Raw genomic sequence first — 20,962 nt, forward strand, 5'->3', positions numbered from 1 at the left:
TCTTCGTAACAAAAAGACACACCAAAAAACATCCAAATACCTCCATGCTGCTCGTATGTAATGTCCGTCTTGTATTGAAGCCCCGAAATGCCAAATTGTCCAGAAATTTTTTTAAAAAGTCTATATTTCAAGCTTGTTTTGTAGTGGAAGCTTCTCGAAGCTCCTCTTCCCGCTTCGTCAAATTTGGACGAACTGGGAAGAGGACAGACCCTGGTTCGTCCAAATTTGACGAACTTCAGGGAGGAGGAGCTTCTGCTACAAACATTTCGCATGTCGGGGCTTCAATACAAGACGGACATTACATACGAGCAGCATGGAGGTATCTGGATGTTTTTTGGTGTGTCTTTTTGTTATGAAGACAGTTGGTATCCATTTGCAACAGTCATATGGACATGCACTGCTACGCCGAGACCCCCTGTAACTCAGAGAAGCCACGGAGGACTCTGAAACTTCTCTCAGCCCTTAGTCCACATGAAGGTGAGTAGATAATGAGTAATGAGAAATTTCAATTTTGGGTGAACTATCCCTTTAAGAGTTTTTACCCCTGAGCCCAGGCCAGCGCAGGAGAGCAAACCGCCGGGGCCAGACGCTTTACATTCCTCCCGACAGTGACTCAAAACAAAGATGTGCTCTGCCAAATTAGATATCGTCTATAGGGAGAGGAAAAGGAACCAAGAGAGGAGAAATAACAGATTAATGTCTGACAAAGTCAAGCTGTTCAGCGTGTGTTATCTTATCTAACACAGCTGACATTGATGTATTTCCTCAACCTATATAATGTGCCAAATAAAATGAAGCAAAGTATTTCACAGGTCAGGTTTTGGCCTTGAGAGAGCCGTATCTTGTCGGCGCAGTCGTTAGAGGGAAGAGTTAGGCAGCGTATTATTGTACATGAAGGGAGCTTTAACATGTCCTGTAAATGTTGGATCTTATCTTGAAAAACGACACGTATTACTCACCTATATGTGTTTTTTTCTGTCTTGGCTTCAAAGTAGGGCTGCGTTACATGTGAGCTCATACGTGGTGTTATGTAATGTTGAAGTGAGAGCTGTAATAAACGGAGTGTTTGATGATGACCCCATGGTGGCAGACGTCAAGCTTCATCTTTTTCGCTCGCCTAATGAGTCTAATCAAAGTGGGAGTAGCTGACAGTTGTAGCTGAGATCGCTGACATGTCGTCAGAGACACTGTTCATTATATTTCACAGTGTCGAATGTGTAAAGAGAACATGCTTTTTATTTTTCATTCATTTTTCTTTAAATGGAATTTAAAAACTCTTTGAATCTGCACTACACTGTATATGTGGACCATGCTGCTCTGCCAGTTTACTAACAAGTCTATCAGCTCTGGTGATCTTTGGACGCCACCAGCAGATTCACATTTATTTCTCTTTTGATTCTTAGTGAAATGCCTCTGATTTGATCACAGATCTGATAACCTGCCCCCTCCTTTAAACCTACTCCAACCGTTAAGCATCGTGTTAATGAAGTAGTTCAACCATGTTTTTGTTTTACCAAGCAGATCATTTTCATTGATTTCCGGCTCATAGAAAGTGACTTTGACGTCATCATTTTAACTCTGGGCTCACACCTCCAAGTTGTACAAAACGCTGCAGCCACTCAGCCAGACTGTCGGCCAGAGCACGGCCTCCAGCTCAGCCTTTTTACCTTACGTTGACTTCCACTTGATTTCAGAATTGGTTTTTATTCATTCTTCCAAAAACTCTCCATGGTCTGGCGTATTAGCATTCTCATTGTGAGTATGCTAATACTGGCATTTAACTTCAGTCATCCCTGTGCTGAAGCACATCCTCACAGAGCCACTGACATCATCGTAGACTCTTAAGTCCCTGTTACGCAGCCTGTTCAAGGCTGAAATGTTGTGCCTTTATTCCACGCGACCACTTGAATGGGACGGAGGAGCGGCACAGTGGAGGTCCAGCACCTGCTGACCGTCCAGACCGGCCTCGTGTTCTCTGCCACCAGCACTACAGCATTTATTATCATACAGGCGGCTTGATAAGTTGGAAGACTCTGAAATGAGGACAGTATCATTCTTATATATTGGGCATTTAAAGGGATAGTTCAACATTTTGGCAAATTGGCCCATTGCCATAATCCCTATAGTCATAGCAGTAGGTTCATTACCTTCAATTGTCGGTGCAAGCTGTTTTTAGAAAAGCCAAGCCGAGCTGCAAGCTGCTCAGAGCTACGCTACAGAGGATCATGGGATTTCTTGGTTTCCCTCATCAAACTCATCAAATACACAATCCAACAACTCCATAACGCTCTGGTGGACAAGTTGTGAGCTGCACATTCACCACGCTATGAGATAATAACACAACGTTACCAGACAGAGTTGTTTTAAAGGTAAATGCAGAGACTGCTTGATGAAAAACTGCCCCGACAGGAACGTGCATCAGAGGTTTTGCATGAATTTACCTCTAAAACAACTCTGTCTGGTAACGTTGTGTTATTATCTCATAGCGTGGTGAATGTGCAGGTCACAACTTGTCCACCAGAGCGTTTTGGAGTTGTTGGATTGTGTATTTGATGAGTTTGATGAAGGAAACCAAGAAATCCCATTAGCCTCCCTAGTGTAGCTCTGAGCAGCTTGCAGCTCTGCTCCGCCGTTCTAAAAATAGCTTGCACCGACAAATAAAGGTAATGAACCTACTGCTATGACTATTGGGATTATGGCAATGGGCCAATTTGCCAAAATGTTGAACTATCCCTTTAAGGGCATCTACAGTTCATGTGATTAACACTTAACTGATACATAAAGTACAGTTGGTTAAAAAAAAACAGTTCAAACCAATTGCCCCTGGTTGGATTAATAAAGTTGTCTATCTGTCAGTTGCTGTAAACACATCAACATCTCTTTTTGTGTCTTGTACTCACCTCACTATGTTTTTCTTCTCTTTTGTGTATTTTTCCTCATATTTAATTTTCATACTTTCCTTCTTATTCTATTTCATTGCCTTCCTTTGTCTTTGATAATTGAAACGTTTGCATACGTTTTGTTCACGGTGAAACTGATGAACTAGCTGCAAGAGGGAGTCACGTGTGTGTGTGAAGGAGACAACCAGCACACCAACACTTCTGCTATCTTAAATCACACAGTGCAGTGGTGTCATGCTGGCTTTTTCCAGTTCACTGCAGAACAAACCATACCATGGCAGATACTGCAATTCCAGCACTGAATGCTGATTTCAGTCGAAGCGGTGAAATCTTCACTGTAAAAAATGTGAAGTGACGTCTGGAGGATGTGATTTGTAGATCTGTGCATCTGTGCAGCACCACTTTGTTTTATGACGCTACCTGGCTGACATAACAGCCATACACACACTCATATTGAAATATAACATGAGACATAAAACACCATACAGTATGAAAGTAATCTGAACTCTGTGGCCTCTCAAGGAAAACAAGTATGTGTCTCATTCACCTCATTCTTTATGATTCCCTCGCAGTTGTAGATATAAATTCATCTAATTTTAGCGCTTCCTACAGATGGTTTCATGTTCAAGGTGCAGAATAAGAAAATTATTTTTCATCCCTACATCTATGAAAACCCAGTGCTGCACTATAGCGTTGTCTTTAGCCTTGTTTAAAGATCTTTTATGTGTTTATATGGTAAAAGTTCTGATTGTTTTTATGTCATTTGTATTTTAACCTCACATGGAACGTGCCCCTCTCACACTTTGATATAAAACACAGGTATTATTGTTACACAATTGAATACAGACAATTAAACCCATAAAGCCATAAAGGTAGAGTGGGCCAGCGTCGCCTGAGGAGGAGAGGACAGGAAGCTGCTCCTGCTGTTTAATCTTCTTATCCCAGCGGCCGGTTCACAGCTCACAGCTGACTGAGAGGAAGTAGAAGCTTAAAGCTCCAGTCAAACAAAGTCCGTCATATGTTCAGAATATGGGATTGTTCCTCATAAATACACACAGCATCTTAAGTGGATTTGCTGTTTCTGCAGCATTAATGACGGCGTCATCAGCGTTGCGGTCGTAGGCTCGGAGCCTCTCAGATCAGATCCTGCTGTGCTGATGCAGTTCTCAGCTAGAACGCAGCCCATCGTCCTGTTAACTGAAGGCAGCAGCATTCCTGAGCTCTGCAAGGGAGAAGTGCAGGTGCCAGACGACCTACTTCGCCCACAGTCCTTCAAACTCACTTTTTTTTTTACTTTCTCTCTGTTTATTCTCTGTTTTCTCTTCTGCTTTAATGCTCTCCATCCTCCACCCCTCGCTTCTCTCCTTTTATCTTATGCTCTGTCATTTCAGCTTTATTTCACAGCAAGTCTTTGCTTTCCCCCGCTCACGTCTTTAGAAAAGAGGGAACATTAGCTTTTGATTAGACAGCAATGCCTCTGCTGAAATAAAGGCGCTCTTGTCCTCTCGCTCCCATGCGTTTACCTTGGTAATTGGTTTCAGTGCACACCCAGCTGAGAAAATTACCTGCTCAGAGCAACATGCTACATCTCACCGCTCCGTTTTTGCAGAGACAAATGTTTTCTTGCATGATTAGCCTTCCTCTGAAAGAACATGTGGCTGACCTGATTTTATATGAATATTGCGTTTATTACACTGATGCACCTTTAGAAATGCCTGTAAATGCATATAGATTGTCCTCTGTTAGGTCTTTCTCATCAGTCGTTTCATAACAACTTTTTTCTCCCCAATTAAGAACAGTGTGTGTATGTATGTGTGTGTGTATTTCTAGGTTGTGCAAATCCTGAGGAGCTGACCACAGAGCGAGCACACTCTTCAGTGGAGGACATGTTCAATACCCTGCGTGGGCTGAGCCACACCAGAGATCACCTCAAGCAGCTCCGCTCCGTTTACACTGCCAGCGACGGCGTTCACCAGGTCAGATAAACACACACACACACACACACACACACACACACGCTGTCAACATCAAAACACAAGCATTATTTGCTGCAGTTCCCTTTTTTTGCACATAAGACAAATCTGTCTGTCCTCTGATCCCCTCAGTCATGAGATCAGCCAGCGACAGTGGGACAACTGTTTCACCACCACAATTGCTTCCTCTCATCTTAATTTAGCCTCCGGCTGTGGCAGTAACACACACACTCACAGATGTAGCAGAGGACCTGTGGCCTTCACTGCTCTCCGGTTTGCGTCACACTGACACACGGTGCAGAGGAGAGAAGCCTCTTCATAAACTATCTGTGTCTTATGTTTATGTAACTCACCTCTCTGTGTGCACCTGAAAAGCTCTGTCCTCAAGAAAAGGCTCTTACCTTTCCTTTAAGACAGTCGCTTCACCACCGCTGTGGTTGTCATCAGAGGACCATAGGCCAAGGACATCAAAGTTGTCCCTTTTTTATTATTTATTTCTTCTTTTCGAGGTTGTAATGCTTTTCTTTGCCACATAAAGGTTTCGGCAACAAGAGGTAAGCTTGAAGAAAAGCTTGAACCAAACCTTCACAACGGCCGGGGCCTTAATGCTTCTCAATTTGTCCGTTTCCCATTCATACATCAACAAAGCCATGAGCTACAAAACCCTTTTGTCATTTGAGGAGTTGGAACTCTGATGTCCAACAGGACGAGAAAATGTTTGTTTCCATCCTGTTTAAGCCATGTAACATATTTAGCATTATAACATAGTAGGCTGTAAATGAAGATGTAGTCTCCATCACATTGATCTCAAGTTTCTGAAGCTCAGAGTGGGATGGTAACTCAAGGTTCTGCATTTTAAAGGGCATTTCCAGTCGTATTCAATGTTTACCTCAGATATCAGGTCACCTCTGATCAGTTCATTGTTAAAGGGATAGTAGCATTTTTTTTAAAGTGGGGTTGTATGATCTACAAATAGCCCCTAAGTACTTTAATTGCAGTGGAAGACTCTCTGCACTCCTCCCGTTAGCAACGCCAGCCCATAATAGCCCTGCCCAGAGATTTACAACATACAGTGTTGTGAACAGACCCAAAGAAACGGCCTATTTTCGTGGCCTAAAAGAGGTTTTACCTGAAAAAAAATACACAGTTCCATTGTTCGCTATAATATTTTTTTTCCCAGCCCTTCAAAAAGGAAAAACACAGTTTTTATTTGGACCTAACCAACTGCTGATCGTATGTTGTAAATCTCTGAGCAGGGCTATGGGCTGGCGTTGCTAACGGGAGGAGTGCAGAGAGTCTTCTACTGAAATTAAAGTACTTAGGGGCTATTTGTAGATCATACAACCCCACTTTATAAAAATGCTACTATCCCTTTAAGTGGACGGTAGTGTGAGGACCCAAATGCGGACAGACAGAGAAGTACAGGTGGAATTTCACAAGTTTTATTTCTTGTTTCAAAGGGGAAGGCAAGCTGAGGGCCGGGGGCGTCTGTGGAGGGGGGCAGGCTGAGAAAGGAGCAGGCTGGGGTGGGGAGCCGGGGAGCAGAGCAGGCAGGCGGGTGCTGAAACAGAAGAACAGAGTCAAAATGTGTCTCTTATCTCAAGTTTTGGTCTAGAAGCCAGAGTTGAGCTGTGTACTGACTGAACAGTGGCTCCGATCTGGCAGCGAGGCTGAGGCAGGGCTGAGTAGAAGTGGGCTGACATGCAGCTGAGATGCAGCTGATGGGGCTCTGCTCCGTCTCGGCACACCTGAAATCACTCACCACACACACACTCAAACAGCAGCAACAGCAGCTGTAACATTCATTTCATACCATCCAAACTCCCAACTGCAGCGTGTGGACGTTTATATTTGTTTTTGTTTAAGAATCGATTGTTTTTTCAATGTTCATTAAAGGGCTCCGGACTCATTTTAAAATTGTTCTGTGGTCGCAAGTAGCATCCTTTTGACCATCATTTAAATTTTAAAATTCACTTTACAATTAAATTCAATTAAAATTCAGACTTACCGCGGCTTCCACATTGTTTCTTTCTGGGTCAGAGAACAAGCGCCTCAGAGTCGCTCTACTGGTGTGTTCTCTCTCTCCACAGAACAATTTTAAAATGAGTCCGGAGCCCATCAATGAACATTGAAAAAACAATCGATTCTTGAACAAAAACGAATATAAACGTCCACATGCTGCAGTTGGGAGTATGGATGGTATGAAATGAACTGATCATAGGTGACCTGATATCTGAGATTAACACACACATTCACACAGGCTACACATGATACACACACACACAGCTGAGGGGCCGGGGCGCTTGCCGACCGACACGGAGAAATGCGCATCTGGTGGCTCATCCTGGTCAGTGGGTGCTCGAGCACCGGAGTACCCGCGGAATTGGTGCCTATGTGACACGAGCCATACAGGACTGAGGTGGTGTTAGACCTAGGGAACAGACGCTAATGTGCTAAGCTAGCAGAGCGGTAAACAGCCATAGACAAAAACAGGCCGTTTCAGCTTGTTCCTGCCTACTTGGACAAGGACAGTGATTTATTTTCCACTACGTCAGGAATTCAGTCCATGTGGTTTATCACAATTATAACTAAGTAATTGGAGACTAGATATGTAGCCTATTTTTACCTCACTCAATGATACTGTAAATATGTGAAAATAGCGGCAAGTTGCTAAAATCAGTTGAGAATTTCTAAGAAACCAGTCCAGACCAAAATGTAGGCTAAAACATAACCTTCTGGAAAATGGCTTGTGTTTGTACTGAGTTAAGTGAATCACCTGCAGGCTGTAGCTTCATGTAGATATTGTGATAGAAAAGCAGAACAAAACACTTTTTGTGTTCAGCCTCAGAAGCAGAACGCTATTTTCCTCTTAATCATATTAAGTTTTTATCCTGCTGAATCAATTTTCATGAGACACATCTCCATCTCAGTACATCAGCATTATAACATAATGTCATTTTTGTCAAATTGTTGATGCCTTCATGACCGTGTGTCTGTTTGGTTGTGTGCTCACATGCATGTGAGCATCATTGTGCTGCTGTTTGTACAGAACAGTCAGTCCCCGTCTGCCCAACTATGAAAATGATTTCTGATAAAGAGAGCAGCAGGATATCCATCCGCTATGAGCAGAAACATCAGAAATCCATCAGCCTGTCTCAGCATGCTCCCCCACTCCTCCACTGAAGCCCAGACCTGTCGGACTTCCTCTAACTGGAGCTTTTCCATGAATTGCAGAGCTCTCCGTCCCCGGGCTCCTGCACTAGACAGAGGTTTTGACGTGGGGTTTTTTTTCTGCTCTAACACTCTCTAGGTTTCTGGCTTTGTTCTCAAAAAGCCTGAAATAAGACAGTGAGTCGGCACTTTGGTGGCTCAGTGGCATCATATGTTTTCATCCTGGCATGACTAACACAGAGTAGCCTACTGTACAAGTCAGGAACAGTACTGATAACACCAAATGGATATACTGTACAAATGATAGATATATAGGCCTATTCATAAAACATGTTATGTTAATTACCTCAAATTGAGCAGCAGCGGTGTTCTGCTGGCTCCAGTCACACGCTCTTTGTTTCAGTCATGATTTATTAGACCAAACAACAGGAGCACACATACACCGCTTTACTGTCACATGTGTAGGCTACTCGTCATAGCGCTGCTTGAAAATCACACATTTACTTTTCACATGTCATGCTGTGTGCAAACGACTGCTGCTCAATTTCCTGGAAAAAGTCAATGCAATCTGAGTCACAGAGACGGAAACAGCTGGAGTCTTATACCTCTGCAGAGGGGGAGGGGCCTGATCCATCACCTATACCGGAAGCGCACTCTCATGGTAATTTTGGAGCTGCGAGCTTCACTCCATTCTTTTGCTTTGAAAAGATTAACAACGCAACAAGGTTAGAGTTACACAACCTTTCAAAGGCCATAGTGACTGAATTATTCATCGTGGCTCTCGTATAGATTGCTGTGAGCATGCACAGCTGTATAGACACTTTTTTTTTACCCACCAAGGTGAGACCGCATAGAAGACTGAACAGAAGAGACTGAAGTAAGATGTTAGGTCTTACATAATAACATGGTTCCATTATGTAAGACGCTAACATGGCTTCTGAAGACACCGCAGCTCATACAATGACAAGCAAAACTAATGGAGCAGTTCATCATCCACAACAAAAAATCATACCCTGATCATCTTTATTGAATCTTTCAGAGGAACAGTAATTTTTTTTCAGTTCAATATCTTTATAGATTTTTTTATATAACGATAAATAAATAAATAAAATAAAGATGAATACAAACATAAAGCAAGAGGCTGGAGAAACATAAATGGAAGATGGTTATACCATATGTAACAAAGATAGAGGAATACAGTTTATCTTCCTTCACATACAACATGTCCATATGAGTAGAAAACATACATAAACATAAACCAGCACAGACCAGCACACAGACAAACAGTGCAGTCTTAAAAACAACCATAACGACAAAAACAACAGGGGATGTGGCCTTATCATACATAAACAAAATATCTTCAACAGATATAATATATATATATAGAGAGAGAGAGAGAAATTAGGGGTGGGAGAAAAAATCGATTCACATAAATATCGCGATATCTTTTTTGACGATTTTTAAATCGGTTTTCTTTTTCAAAAATCGATTTTTTTGTTTTCTTTTTGAAAAAAAATTTGGGGGGGGGGATTTTTATTTTTTATTATTTTGAATTTTTTTTTTAATATTGTGCAATGTGCATTTGTTAGCCTTTTTTTACATACAGAGAGTACAGGTTTTGAAAAGGGTTTAAGTTCACTTTATAATGAAGTATGTTAATTTATAGGCTCCTACAGTATTTGTGTAAAAATGCAGACTAAAAATCGAGAGAATCGGCAATATCGTAGAATCGCAATTTAAATCGAATCGCCATCCAAAAAATCGTAGAAGAATCGAATCGGGAGAAAAGCATATCATCCAAGCCCTAATAGAAATAAGAGTGGAGGGATTCCCCCTATGGACAGCGTCCAATTTCACATTCTACCACCGCAGCATCATTAACATCAAGTGCATAAAACCTCATGTAACCCCCATTTGTTGATCCGCACCAATATAGGCTACTAAGTCAGGGGATGGGGACCAGATTCTATAGAAGAACAGTCATACACCTGGACCCATATGTTAATGAGTTACATGTCAGAAATAACCTTTTATTGTTGGGGGTTTACAGTCTATCCAAGTCAAATATTTTTTGTCAAAACGAGTGAGTGCTTGATTTTTTGGTGTCACCATAAGGCGAACAGACTCTGACAGGAAGTCCTTATGTCCAACCACACATTTTTGGTTTGAATTAAACAAGACGTGCTCATCAGTGAGCTTTAGAGGTCTGTTGCATTTGGTCAGAGCCAGCTGAGCTCTTCCCCCTGCCTCCTGGCTTCATGTTAATCTAAGCCTAATACTTGATGAATAGGCTGATATTGTACACTGTCAACAGCTTTCACTGATCTATTTCTGTTATTGACCAGTTACACATTATCAATCACTGTGTTCTGGTAAAACAGCATTCATTTAAGGGAAACCTATGCAACAACAAAAACTAACTGGAGTCTGGAGTCCAGTTATTTTGATGAATTGTTCACACTGACACACAAAAACTATACTCTTCATACCTTTCATTAACTTCCTTCTTCACTACACATATATAAAAATGTTGTATCTAACAGATATGGATGTCAGCTGCAACTTATCTGTTTGACGGAGGCGTACGACCATGAGGCGGTGATTCTAGATTATGTCACCACTCTGTTGTTTTGGCACATTCTTTTGCTCATCACCAAGAAACTGATACCCGTGTGTGTGTGTGTATGTGAATAAATATGGGAATTTTTGTGTGAGCGCAGAGCAATAAACACAGGCATTATTATCTAACTAAGTTTACTCTTGTTTTGATCATGTGGGTGTTTGTGGTGGTGTTTTGATGGGATTGCTTTTAGCTCCGTGGAGTGTGTCTGACTGTGGGTTGGATCTGTTATTTATGCCCGATGATGCTGATGGTTGTTTTTGTGCGTGTGTGTGAGTGTTATTTAGCTGGAGGTGAATCATTAATGTGTTTACTCCTAGCTTAAACTGTGCAGGCTGACCCACACAGCAAAGTCGTGTTGATGGAGGTAAATTAGTGAGTTTATATCATTAGTGATTTATGTAACCAGGGTAGGATTTCCCCTGATGTGACCGCTCCACACAGATGACAGGAGTTGCTGCGAGTCCGAATTTAAAGCTACATTGTGTAGGAATTACTCCCATCTAGCGTTGTGGTTGTTTATCACAAGCAACTCAATCCTATTTTTCATGCTGCATTCACGTGAAATTGGGCAGACGGCAGACGGACGACAGCCGCTGCAGGTAACGGCATAAACAAGCCTCTATGTAAACAAGTGGTCCGTCAGCACGAGGCAAAACAATACACGTGACGAAATGTTGTCATGGCGATGTCGTATTGTTGACCTGACCCACGTTTCACCGGCTTTCTCTCCGCTTTTGTGACTAAAATCATAGATATAGAAACGTAGATGCTGCGTTCCATACTACCGAACAGCGCCACCATGCGTCTGCTGGCCGCCATGTTGTGCAGGGCATAAGTTCTAAAGGGCTGACGTTCTAAACGCTGTAACCATGGTTGTAACCCCAGATTTTGATTAAATCTACGCATAGGTGTAATTTACGCTGGGGACGTCAAGAAGGATTTGGTCCCCACCACCAAATGAACTACATTATCCTAGAAGCAGCTGAAACAGTGCACGGCGCAGAGCCAACTCGCAACAATGTAGCTTCAATTAAGTAGTTCTCAGACTCTTTCTGTCATCTCCCGCTTTGGATAAAGAGGGAATTTCAAGACGCACCGGGGGAAGGAGGGGGTCGATTGAATGATGAGACAGCAGCCAACAGATAGCCTGCTGTATGCTTAATGTTTGGGTGCAACAAAGTCCCTGTTAACAAAAGTAACATCTAATCTGTCCCTTCAAATTAAAGTTAGTGACTGTTTGGAGCAGCTGCTGACAGTGACAGTTTCCTCATCACTAAACCTGAGCCACCATACGATGGGACAAAGTCTCTTATTGTATATTCTGTGTTTTTCCTCTCTTGAACCGTCTCGTTTCAGTTTTTGCCGGTCAACCTGCATCTGGTGCGCACCTGCTGCTTCTCTCGCGCTTGCTCACTCGCTCACTCTCGATCCGCATATAAATGAATATTATATTAAAAAATAAAAAGGAAAAAACACAGACGTGATCCCACGCTGCCGATTCTCTAATGTCCTCCTGTGGGAGCAACCGAAAGCAGCACAGGAGGCATTTTACTGGTTCACCGGCACTCAACTCACTCACTCAACTGTCTCAGCTGATGCTCTGGTCCTGCACAATATGGCGGCCCCGATGACGTATCGGCAGATATAGAACGTACGCGGCATCTACGTTTCTATATCTATGACTAAAATGACATCTGGTTTGTTAGCGACGGCCGTCTGCCCGACTGCAGGTGAATGCAGCATCAGTGTAACGCTCCGTTCCTCCTCACTGCGTTACCACGGTGACTTTTCACAGACGCCACCTCCACCTGAGCCGACAGCTCCGGTGTCTCCGCTGAGTTTCCGTGGTTTCCTACCGTCACGCTGCCACTGAACGTAAAAACATGGAGACACCACATGGCAGCAGCACCGAGCTTACCCGCTCCATGGAGATATGAATGATATGAACGGCTCATTCAGAGCTGAAAGGAACACTTCACTTTGTTGATGGGGGGGATTACTGATTAATGAATGAAAAACAGACTTTTGAACCAAATAATCGAGATAACAGGAGAAGTTACACAATGTCCCTTTAAGATTCATGCTGCATATGAATGTGAGGTGTGGGCAGAAACATCTGGATGCATGTGTGTGTGCGTGTGTGTAAAATGCTTCAGCGACGGTCGGTGGATGCTGCCTTTGCTGCTCAGATGTTTCTCTGGCAGCATCATGAGGGAACATGAAGCAGGAGTCCAGAGCTCCACTACAGGAAGGTATTCAGCTCTTCTATTTTAAGAGCTGTGCTATTCCAAACATTCAAATAAAGCTCTGCCAAATCTCATCTGCATCTTTATTATTGTCAGAGATGCTTAAAAAAAATCTGTCTTGAATTCATCATCCTCTGAGTCTGAGGCATAGAAACAGTACATTCTGTCCTGGGTAGCTGGACAGAAAAAAAAGATCTCTTCTAACTTTTATTGAGTTATGAATCAACTTTTTAGTTCAGTCTTTATTAGGTTTCTTCAAGGACAGCAACATTTTAATTTTATTGAAACTTTTCTCTGACAAATGGAGGAAACAGAAAGTAGGCTGGATGTGACTGTAAAGGCCCAGCAGCCTGGGAGTCTGGAGAACTGAGCCAGGTGGTGTTTTTGAGAAGCAGGATGTGATTGTGCGATTTGTCAGAATTTCTTAGGAAGGATGTGTTTTGGAAAATATGTGTTGTATCAGTACATACTGTACACGCACTCAGTGACATCAAAACAAGCTGAAATATGGCCACGCTTCAGCATCTCTATCTCGTGTGATTATAAAAACAACAATGAAACGAGACAATTCGAGAGCTGAATTTATGGTTTAGTTCTTTGGATGATGATGATGGAAGAAGCAAATGTTCTGGAGTACAGACAGGACTTTCTAAGAATGGAGGTTGTCTACTCTGGATTTGATAGAGCCCCTATAATACTCAATGTTGATTGACCTGTTGCTATCTTTAGCCACATGCACAAGTGCAGGATTTTCTGGTCCTGATTGCAGCAGTGTTCGAGCTCCTCTTCCTGAGCTGACTCATGAGTCAGTGGCCTGGTTCGGCCGAGCAGAGCTGTTTATAACTCCACTGTCTCTGACACCCACTGTCATTCACACAAATATACAGAGGCTAAAAGCAGGCCGCTCTGTGGAAAACATCTCCTCATTATTCATGCTGCAGGATCTCACACTTAATGTGTTTCTGTTTAAAAATACTCTGGTAATGTCAGTGCAGGTGTGTTTGGTGTTAATGATGTGTGTGTGTGTGTGTGTGTGTGTGTGTGTTTTGCAGGCATCCTATCGGCCTTTCCTGCGACAGATCCTGGAGGAGGTCTTTCACCCCGAGAAAATCGAATGTCCCGACATCGAGCACATGTCAGGAGGTCTCACGGACCTGCTCAAGACCGGCTTCAGTATGTTCATGAAGGTCAGACATCACCCAAAGACACACACACACATTTTTATGTAATGGTCTCAACTCTGTCACATTCATTTAACCCTACCTTCACCATTAACCTACTGTTGACAGTCAAGTCTCTTCAGTGGTTACTATAGTGCACTGTCAAAAGCAATAACTATGTGACTTGTGTTTGTGTTATGGAGAGCTCCATGGTCCACAAGTAAACGAGTTAAAATATTATGTTTTAAAGGAGACATATTCTGCCCCCTTTCCACAAATTAAAATAGTTCCCAGGTGTCTTAAAGACATGTCTGTGACATGCTTTGGTCAAAATCCCCCAAGGATCAAACATCACAGCTCTTTCCATCCTCTCAAAACAGCCCTGTTCAGAACGGCTGTCTGTCCCTTTAAATGCAAATGAACCACTGCTTGCCTACTCTATTTAACTAGGGAAAAACCATTTGTTTGTACCTTGTTCCATTCTTGATATCTTAAGTTGAATAGAACCTGGTTGCACCAAAAAGACCACTTTTCTTCTAGAAAGCTGAGAAAATGCCTTGTTTTGAAAGATAGTCTCTCAAGAAAAACAGTGATTTATCCGTTTTAATTTTGGCTTCAAAAACATGTAAGACATCCGAAAATTTCATTTCACATGTTTTTTCATTGACCCCCCCCCCAAAAAAAAAAAACAACAACAACAACAACTAAAATACAACAAGTACGAACAGTCCATAGACGTCAATGGCACTCAATGAGTTAAGAGCCTTCAAATGTGGACGAAGCTTATGGATGGTCTGTCCTGCAGATGATCAGCCCCTGGACATGTCACCAGTCTATCACAGGACTGATATATAGAGACGGACAACCTCACACTCTCATATTCACAGCTATGGACAATTTAGAGTTATCAATCAACCTAGTGTGCATGTTTTTGGACTTTGTGAGGAGTTGGAGGACTCAGATAGGGGATAGATTTTCAACTCATTTTTGAACCGACCGGCACGTTCACACTGATAAAATGATAGGTTCGGAACCTGAAGAGTCGGTTCTCAACGAAACCATAATAGAGTTGGTCTTGCCAACCGTGACATCATCGAATGATTAATAAATTAAAAAAAGCTGAGGCCACTTTGCCGCTGTGTTTACTTCCGCCTGAGTAACATGGAGTAACGTCCTCCCACTTTGGTTCCACTTAAACTGGTGTGAACGCGGGCTGGTTCACCAGAAAGCACCGAGGTTCTGAGACTCAAGAAGGGGACCAGAGCCAGAACCAGACCTGTATCTGTCTGAAAGCGATGAGAGAAAACCCTCACAGACACAGGGAGAACATGCAAACTGAATAGTTGTAGGTCCTACTGCTTCGGTGGATGTTTTGTGGAGTCTGGTGGTCTGTAAATTTTATATTACCTTTCATTTCAAACGTTGTTGGATAATAATAATAATATACTGTATCAACTGATTCTGCCCTCAGGAAATGAGAGAAAACATTTGAAGGACCACACTTTATAAAAGCAGCTTCTCCACTTCTTTTGGCTTCATGTACAATATGATTCACTACATGGGCCTCTGCCCCCCCAAAAATAGATCCCACCCTATTTGGCCTGTCACGCCACAAACTACCAGGAGCCCATATAGAGCAGAGAAAATGTGATCCCTCACTGTTGTTCCACCTTTGACCACGGCAAACTGTGTTCAGTTGGGCATCCAGCCAAGAGTCACAGCAGCTGGAAACTGAGCCCCACAGTCACGGCCGATGGCTTTTTCACCTGCACCACCCAGTTCGCAGCAGAGGGATCAACCAGAGAAGGAGAAGAGCTGTTGATCACTTACTTATTATTTATTGATGTAGGATATGATATCATATGATGTTCTTTGTATCATGTTTACATGCACGTCTCCCAGATCTGTGTTGAAATTGGATGCTGCATTACAAAGATAAAGCCATGCCTCCACAACTGGTCACCAATAGAAAAACCAATGGTGAAAATTCAACAGATGAACAGATGACATTTAGCTACAACTTTAGTGGTTATGGAGTGTTTTGCGAGCCAACCTGACTGTTAAAGAGGAACTATTGAGTAATCGGAGTAATTGTGATGGATAAATGATTTGTTACAGGGAGAATGGAGGCTAGCGGTGAGTGTTTACGAAAGAAAATATTCACGCCTAAACTGTAGGGGGAGCTCTGTAGAGAAAAAAAGTGACCAAAACAACGAAAAAGCGACCAGACGGGCATAGATAGTTCCCCTTTAAACTTAGATATAGTATTGTATCTATTTAAAAAAATTTAATCAGACAAACACAGTCAAACACTGATCATCTGAACCACTGATCAAACTTACAGTCTCTGGTTATTGATAATTGGATGTGAACATTACAAAACTTCAAATGCCATTCATTTATTTTAACGGCAAAGCAGCAGCCTAGTACGTGGTCTTGGAGCAAAAGCGTAACAACTTATACAGTTCATGGCCACACTGGTAATTACAAGAAAAAAAACATCTTAATTCCTTATTAATTGATTCCATAAACCACCTTTATTCCTTATTAACCCAAATTTCACCTTTTAAAACGATGCGGTTGGATTTTGAGAGAAAGGAAAATAAGTGGAAGTAATTCCACAACATTAGCTGTTAATAGCCGATTTGATTGAATGATTAGTTGATTTGTTCTTTCAGTTGCTTATTCATGTATGTGTGTGTGTGTACGTGTGTGTATCAAACAGCGGTCTGCAGCAGACATGGAGTTTGGGGCTTGTGAGTAATGTATATCCACCACAGAGTAGATCACTGTACATGGTCTGATCATCCCACATCTGGGCTTACTTAGGCTGATGATTACCCACAGGGAGGAATTAGACTGGTTGTGTAACCGTGGCCTGGGTTTACACAAATTAAGAAACTTGGCCCACAAACCACCAACTCAGACAGACTAAACCTATAAACCTGGACTTGGAGCGCTCTATAGTAGCACAGTGCACACCCTTTATGCTGTAAAACACCCCAATAAAACTTCTATTTTTAACCACGGGACCTATGCATTCTCCACAGTTTGTATCATTAAAAACACCAGAACCCCTTGTCTGCATTATGGCCCACTGACAGCCTGTGCACTGTCGCTTTTTAAACTGGCGTCTTTAACCGTCTGTGACCAAACTGTGTGTGTATATATGTGTGTGTGTGTGTCTGCTCTGGCCTGTTGAGTCTTTGTTCAGACAGAGTGGTAGTTGTGCAGCAGACCTGGCTCCTGCTCCTTCATCCATCTGTTTTTCTTCCATCGGAGCAAATACACGTTCACATGCTGTCTACAGTTTCCATGTCTTTTTCGATCATAAAGTAGGTCCAGATTTTATATTAATATTGTAAAAGTATCAAAACTCAGTTTACCGAGAAATACTCTCTTGTCACAGTGATTTTTATTATTGTTCCATGAGCTTTAAGCTGTTGTACTGAAGTTACTTTACTTTTGAAGGGACTACCAAGGAAAATTAGCCTTTAAAGGGACAATGAGGAGTTGGGTGAACTATCCCTTTAACTCCAGTTTTTGAATGGGATTTAGTTTGTGCTGAACACAGTGTGGTAAAGTACACTGCCCTTCCAAAAAAAAAGATCTTGTATTGATGATGGGTGAGTTGGACCTCTGTGCAAAGTCTTCTCCACCTCCCAGATATTCTCAATGGGGTTAAGGTCTGGACTCTGTGTTGGCCAATCCACCATCCTTCCAGTTTTTAATATTGCGTTGGACAGTTCTTAAAGGGACAACGAGGAGTTTTGGAAAAGCAAAGTGTTTTCACACTACATTTATGAGCCTCCGCACCGTGAAATTCTTTGACCGGCGCAAGACAGACTCATGTTTTCATTCATCAAGAATTAAAGTCAGAGGTTTGAAGACGATCACATACCGTCGTAGTTCCCACCATAAACAGCGATTCAGCGGCGTTATTCTCATGACTCGCCACGAAACCGAAAGTAAAGAAACGCTGGTCGGCTCAACCAGCATCTCCACCACCACTAATAATAAGAAAATAACGATAGAGACAAAACGATATATTTATCGAAAATGGGCCCATTAACAAATGTGCAAGTAACGTAGATTCATCCACATTAATATGAGACTTTTTTATAACCAAATAGAAACTCCTTGTTGTCCCTTTAACTAACTAATGTACATTGTCCCTTACTAAACAAATAAAATAATGAAAAAATAAATCTGAAATAAGCAGCTGTGACTGTGATCCAGTGTCTGGGTTGGAAACTCCTGATGAAAACAGTTTTTTATCTAAAAGGACAGGAACATTTATGAGAGTCACTTCTGTTAAACACTGATGTATTTTATCATCAGGGGCTGGGATTAAAACAAATCTCCTTGCTTACACTTTGCAGCACATTTCATCTCACACCTCCTCAGCACACGCTCCCATGAGCCTCTCTGGCTCTCTGTCTAACCCATGTCGGTGCACATGGTTGAGAGACCGTATACACACAGGTGGCGAATGGATCTTCCCACACATGGCTCACACTTTTCAAATCTCACAACATACAACATATAACATGAGCAGAGACACTAGAAAGGAGAATTCATTCACACATTTTTTTCTCTCCAATAAACACATGTTGCATCAACCTTGCCATGCTTCACACCAGCCCGCTGTTGCTTCACGTGTACAGCCACACTCGCCGTGGGTCCCACCCCCGCCGCTCTGATTGCTCGGTTAGTATTCACAGGCTGCAGTTGTGTCCCTGCCTGCGGCTCGCCGGCCAATAGCACAAAGCCATCCCTCTCCTCCCTACAAACACCAGGCTTTACCCCGCTGTTCAAAATTCATCCGCACCACCGAGCGCCTCAGTGTGTGTGAAACCTCTTTTCCCCAGGTGATGAGGGACATTTGTTTGTGTCTGCATGTGTTGCATGAGAGTGTGTGTGTGTCCACGTGTCAGACAGCCACCATAACACCGGGGTGAGAAGACCTGTGTCGCCGTAGAGTCCGCCCTCAGCACCGTCTCCACATTAAACAACAGGTGTCCAGCTGAGCAGTGACTCAGAAAGCAGACATAGATAGAAGATCAGATAATGATATGGAGGGAGAGCGGTTAAATGTTCCCTGGGCGACGTGGGGGGGGGTTGTTCATCACAGGCTGATCTATTATGGGAAACTGTATCAAAACCTAAGGTGCCATTTAAAGGGATAGTTCACCCAAAATTGAAATTTCATGTGCATGTCCATATAACGAAGACACACCAAAAAACATCCAAATACCTCCATGCTGCTCGTATGTAATGTCCATCTTGTACTGAAGCCCCGAAATGCGAAATTGTCCCGAAAAAATTAAATAAGTCTATATTTTTAAGCTTGTTTTATAGCAGAAGCTTCTCGAAGCTCCTCTTCCCGGTTCGTCAAATTTGTACGAACTGGGAAGAGGACAGACCCTGGTTCGTACAAATTTGACGAACCAGGAAGAGGAGCTTCCGCTACAAACAAGCTTGAAATATAGACTCGTTTAATTTTTTTCGGGACAATTTCGCATGTCGGGGCTTCAATACAAGACGGACATTACATACGAGCAGCATGGAGGTATTTGGATGTTTTTTGGTGTGTCTTTTTGTTATAACCGTTATATGGACATGCACTGCTATGCCGAGACCCCCTGTAACTCAGAGAAGCCACGGATAACTCTGAAACTTCTCCCAGCCCTTAGTCCACATGAGGGTGAGTAGATAATGAGTGACATTTCAATTTTGGGTGAACTATCCCTTTAAAAAAAACACACAAAAAAACACACTGACCAATCACAATGTTCCTTCTTAACTCCAGGTGAGTCGTCCACATCCCAGCGACAACCCTCTGCTGCTGCTGTTTGTGGTCGGAGGCGTCACGCCCTCGGAGCTTCGCCTCATCAAAGAGGTCGTCACCACACACAAGCCGGGGACGCAGGTGAGTTGGCAGCAGTCAGGTTGTGTCCCATTCATATTCAGACCTGTTTTGTAGCCTGTAGAATACAAATTGCTTGTTTGTATGCTTTTTGAATCTTTTTCCTGGCCTCGCCACCCACACGGCTCTGAGTCTGCACCTGCTCCATTATTCTAATGATGAATCCAAACTCAGACTCACAGCTTCTGTCTCACTCCTTCAACACAAAAGAGAAAATAAAAACTCTGCTAATCTCAAACGTCAATGAGCGTTCACATCCTGGTGGAAATTCAGCTCTCATCTATCCCATAACGCCAAACCTAACACCAGACCTCAGGCACTGGTAACACAGACTGTAAGAGCAGATTACAACGATAAAATGATGTTGATTGTTTTGTATTGCAAATTGGCCTATTGCCATAATCGCTATAGTCTTAGCAGTAGGTTCATTACCTTTATTGGTCGGTGTAAGCTATTTTTAGAACGGCGGAGCGGAGCAGCAGGCTGCTCAGAGCTACAGTATGGAGGCTAAAGGAATTTCTTGGTTTCCCTCATCAAACACATCAAATACAAAATCCCAAAACTCCAAAACGTTTTCGTGGACAAGTTGTGACCTGCACATTCACCACACTATGAGATAATAACACAACGTTACGAAACGGAGCCGTTTTCGAGGTAAATACAGAGACTGCTTGCTGAAAAACTGTCCCTGAAGTCAACACGCATCAGTGGTTTTGCATGAATTTACCTCTAAAACAACTCTGTCTGGTAACGTTCTGTTATTATCTCATAGCGTGGTGAATGTGCAGGTCACAACTTGTCCACGAAAACGTTTTGGAGTTGTTGGATTGTGTATTTGATGAGTTTGATGAGGGAAACCAAGAAATCCCATGAGCCTCCGTAGCGTAGCTCTGAGCAGCTCGCTGCTCTGCTCCGCCGTTCTAAAAATAGCTTGCACCGACAATTAAAGGTAACAAACCT

At 42.6% G+C, this 20,962-nt stretch overlaps 1 protein-coding gene across 1 annotated transcript in view; it reads left to right on the plus strand.

Annotated features, from left to right (window-relative positions):
• scfd2 (sec1 family domain containing 2) overlaps positions 1 to 20,962 on the plus strand; it is a 128,027-nt gene that overhangs the window by 102,023 nt on the left and 5,042 nt on the right. The window contains exons 6-8 of the mRNA XM_083970636.1: positions 4,731 to 4,876; positions 13,966 to 14,100; positions 19,886 to 20,005. Of these exons, the coding sequence (XP_083826762.1) occupies positions 4,731 to 4,876; positions 13,966 to 14,100; positions 19,886 to 20,005 (401 nt within the window). The remainder of the gene's footprint in view (positions 1 to 4,730; positions 4,877 to 13,965; positions 14,101 to 19,885; positions 20,006 to 20,962) is intronic.

Source organism: Trachurus trachurus, assembly GCF_905171665.1.
Source record: "Trachurus trachurus genome assembly, chromosome: 4".
Lineage (NCBI taxonomy): Eukaryota > Metazoa > Chordata > Actinopteri > Carangiformes > Carangidae > Trachurus > Trachurus trachurus.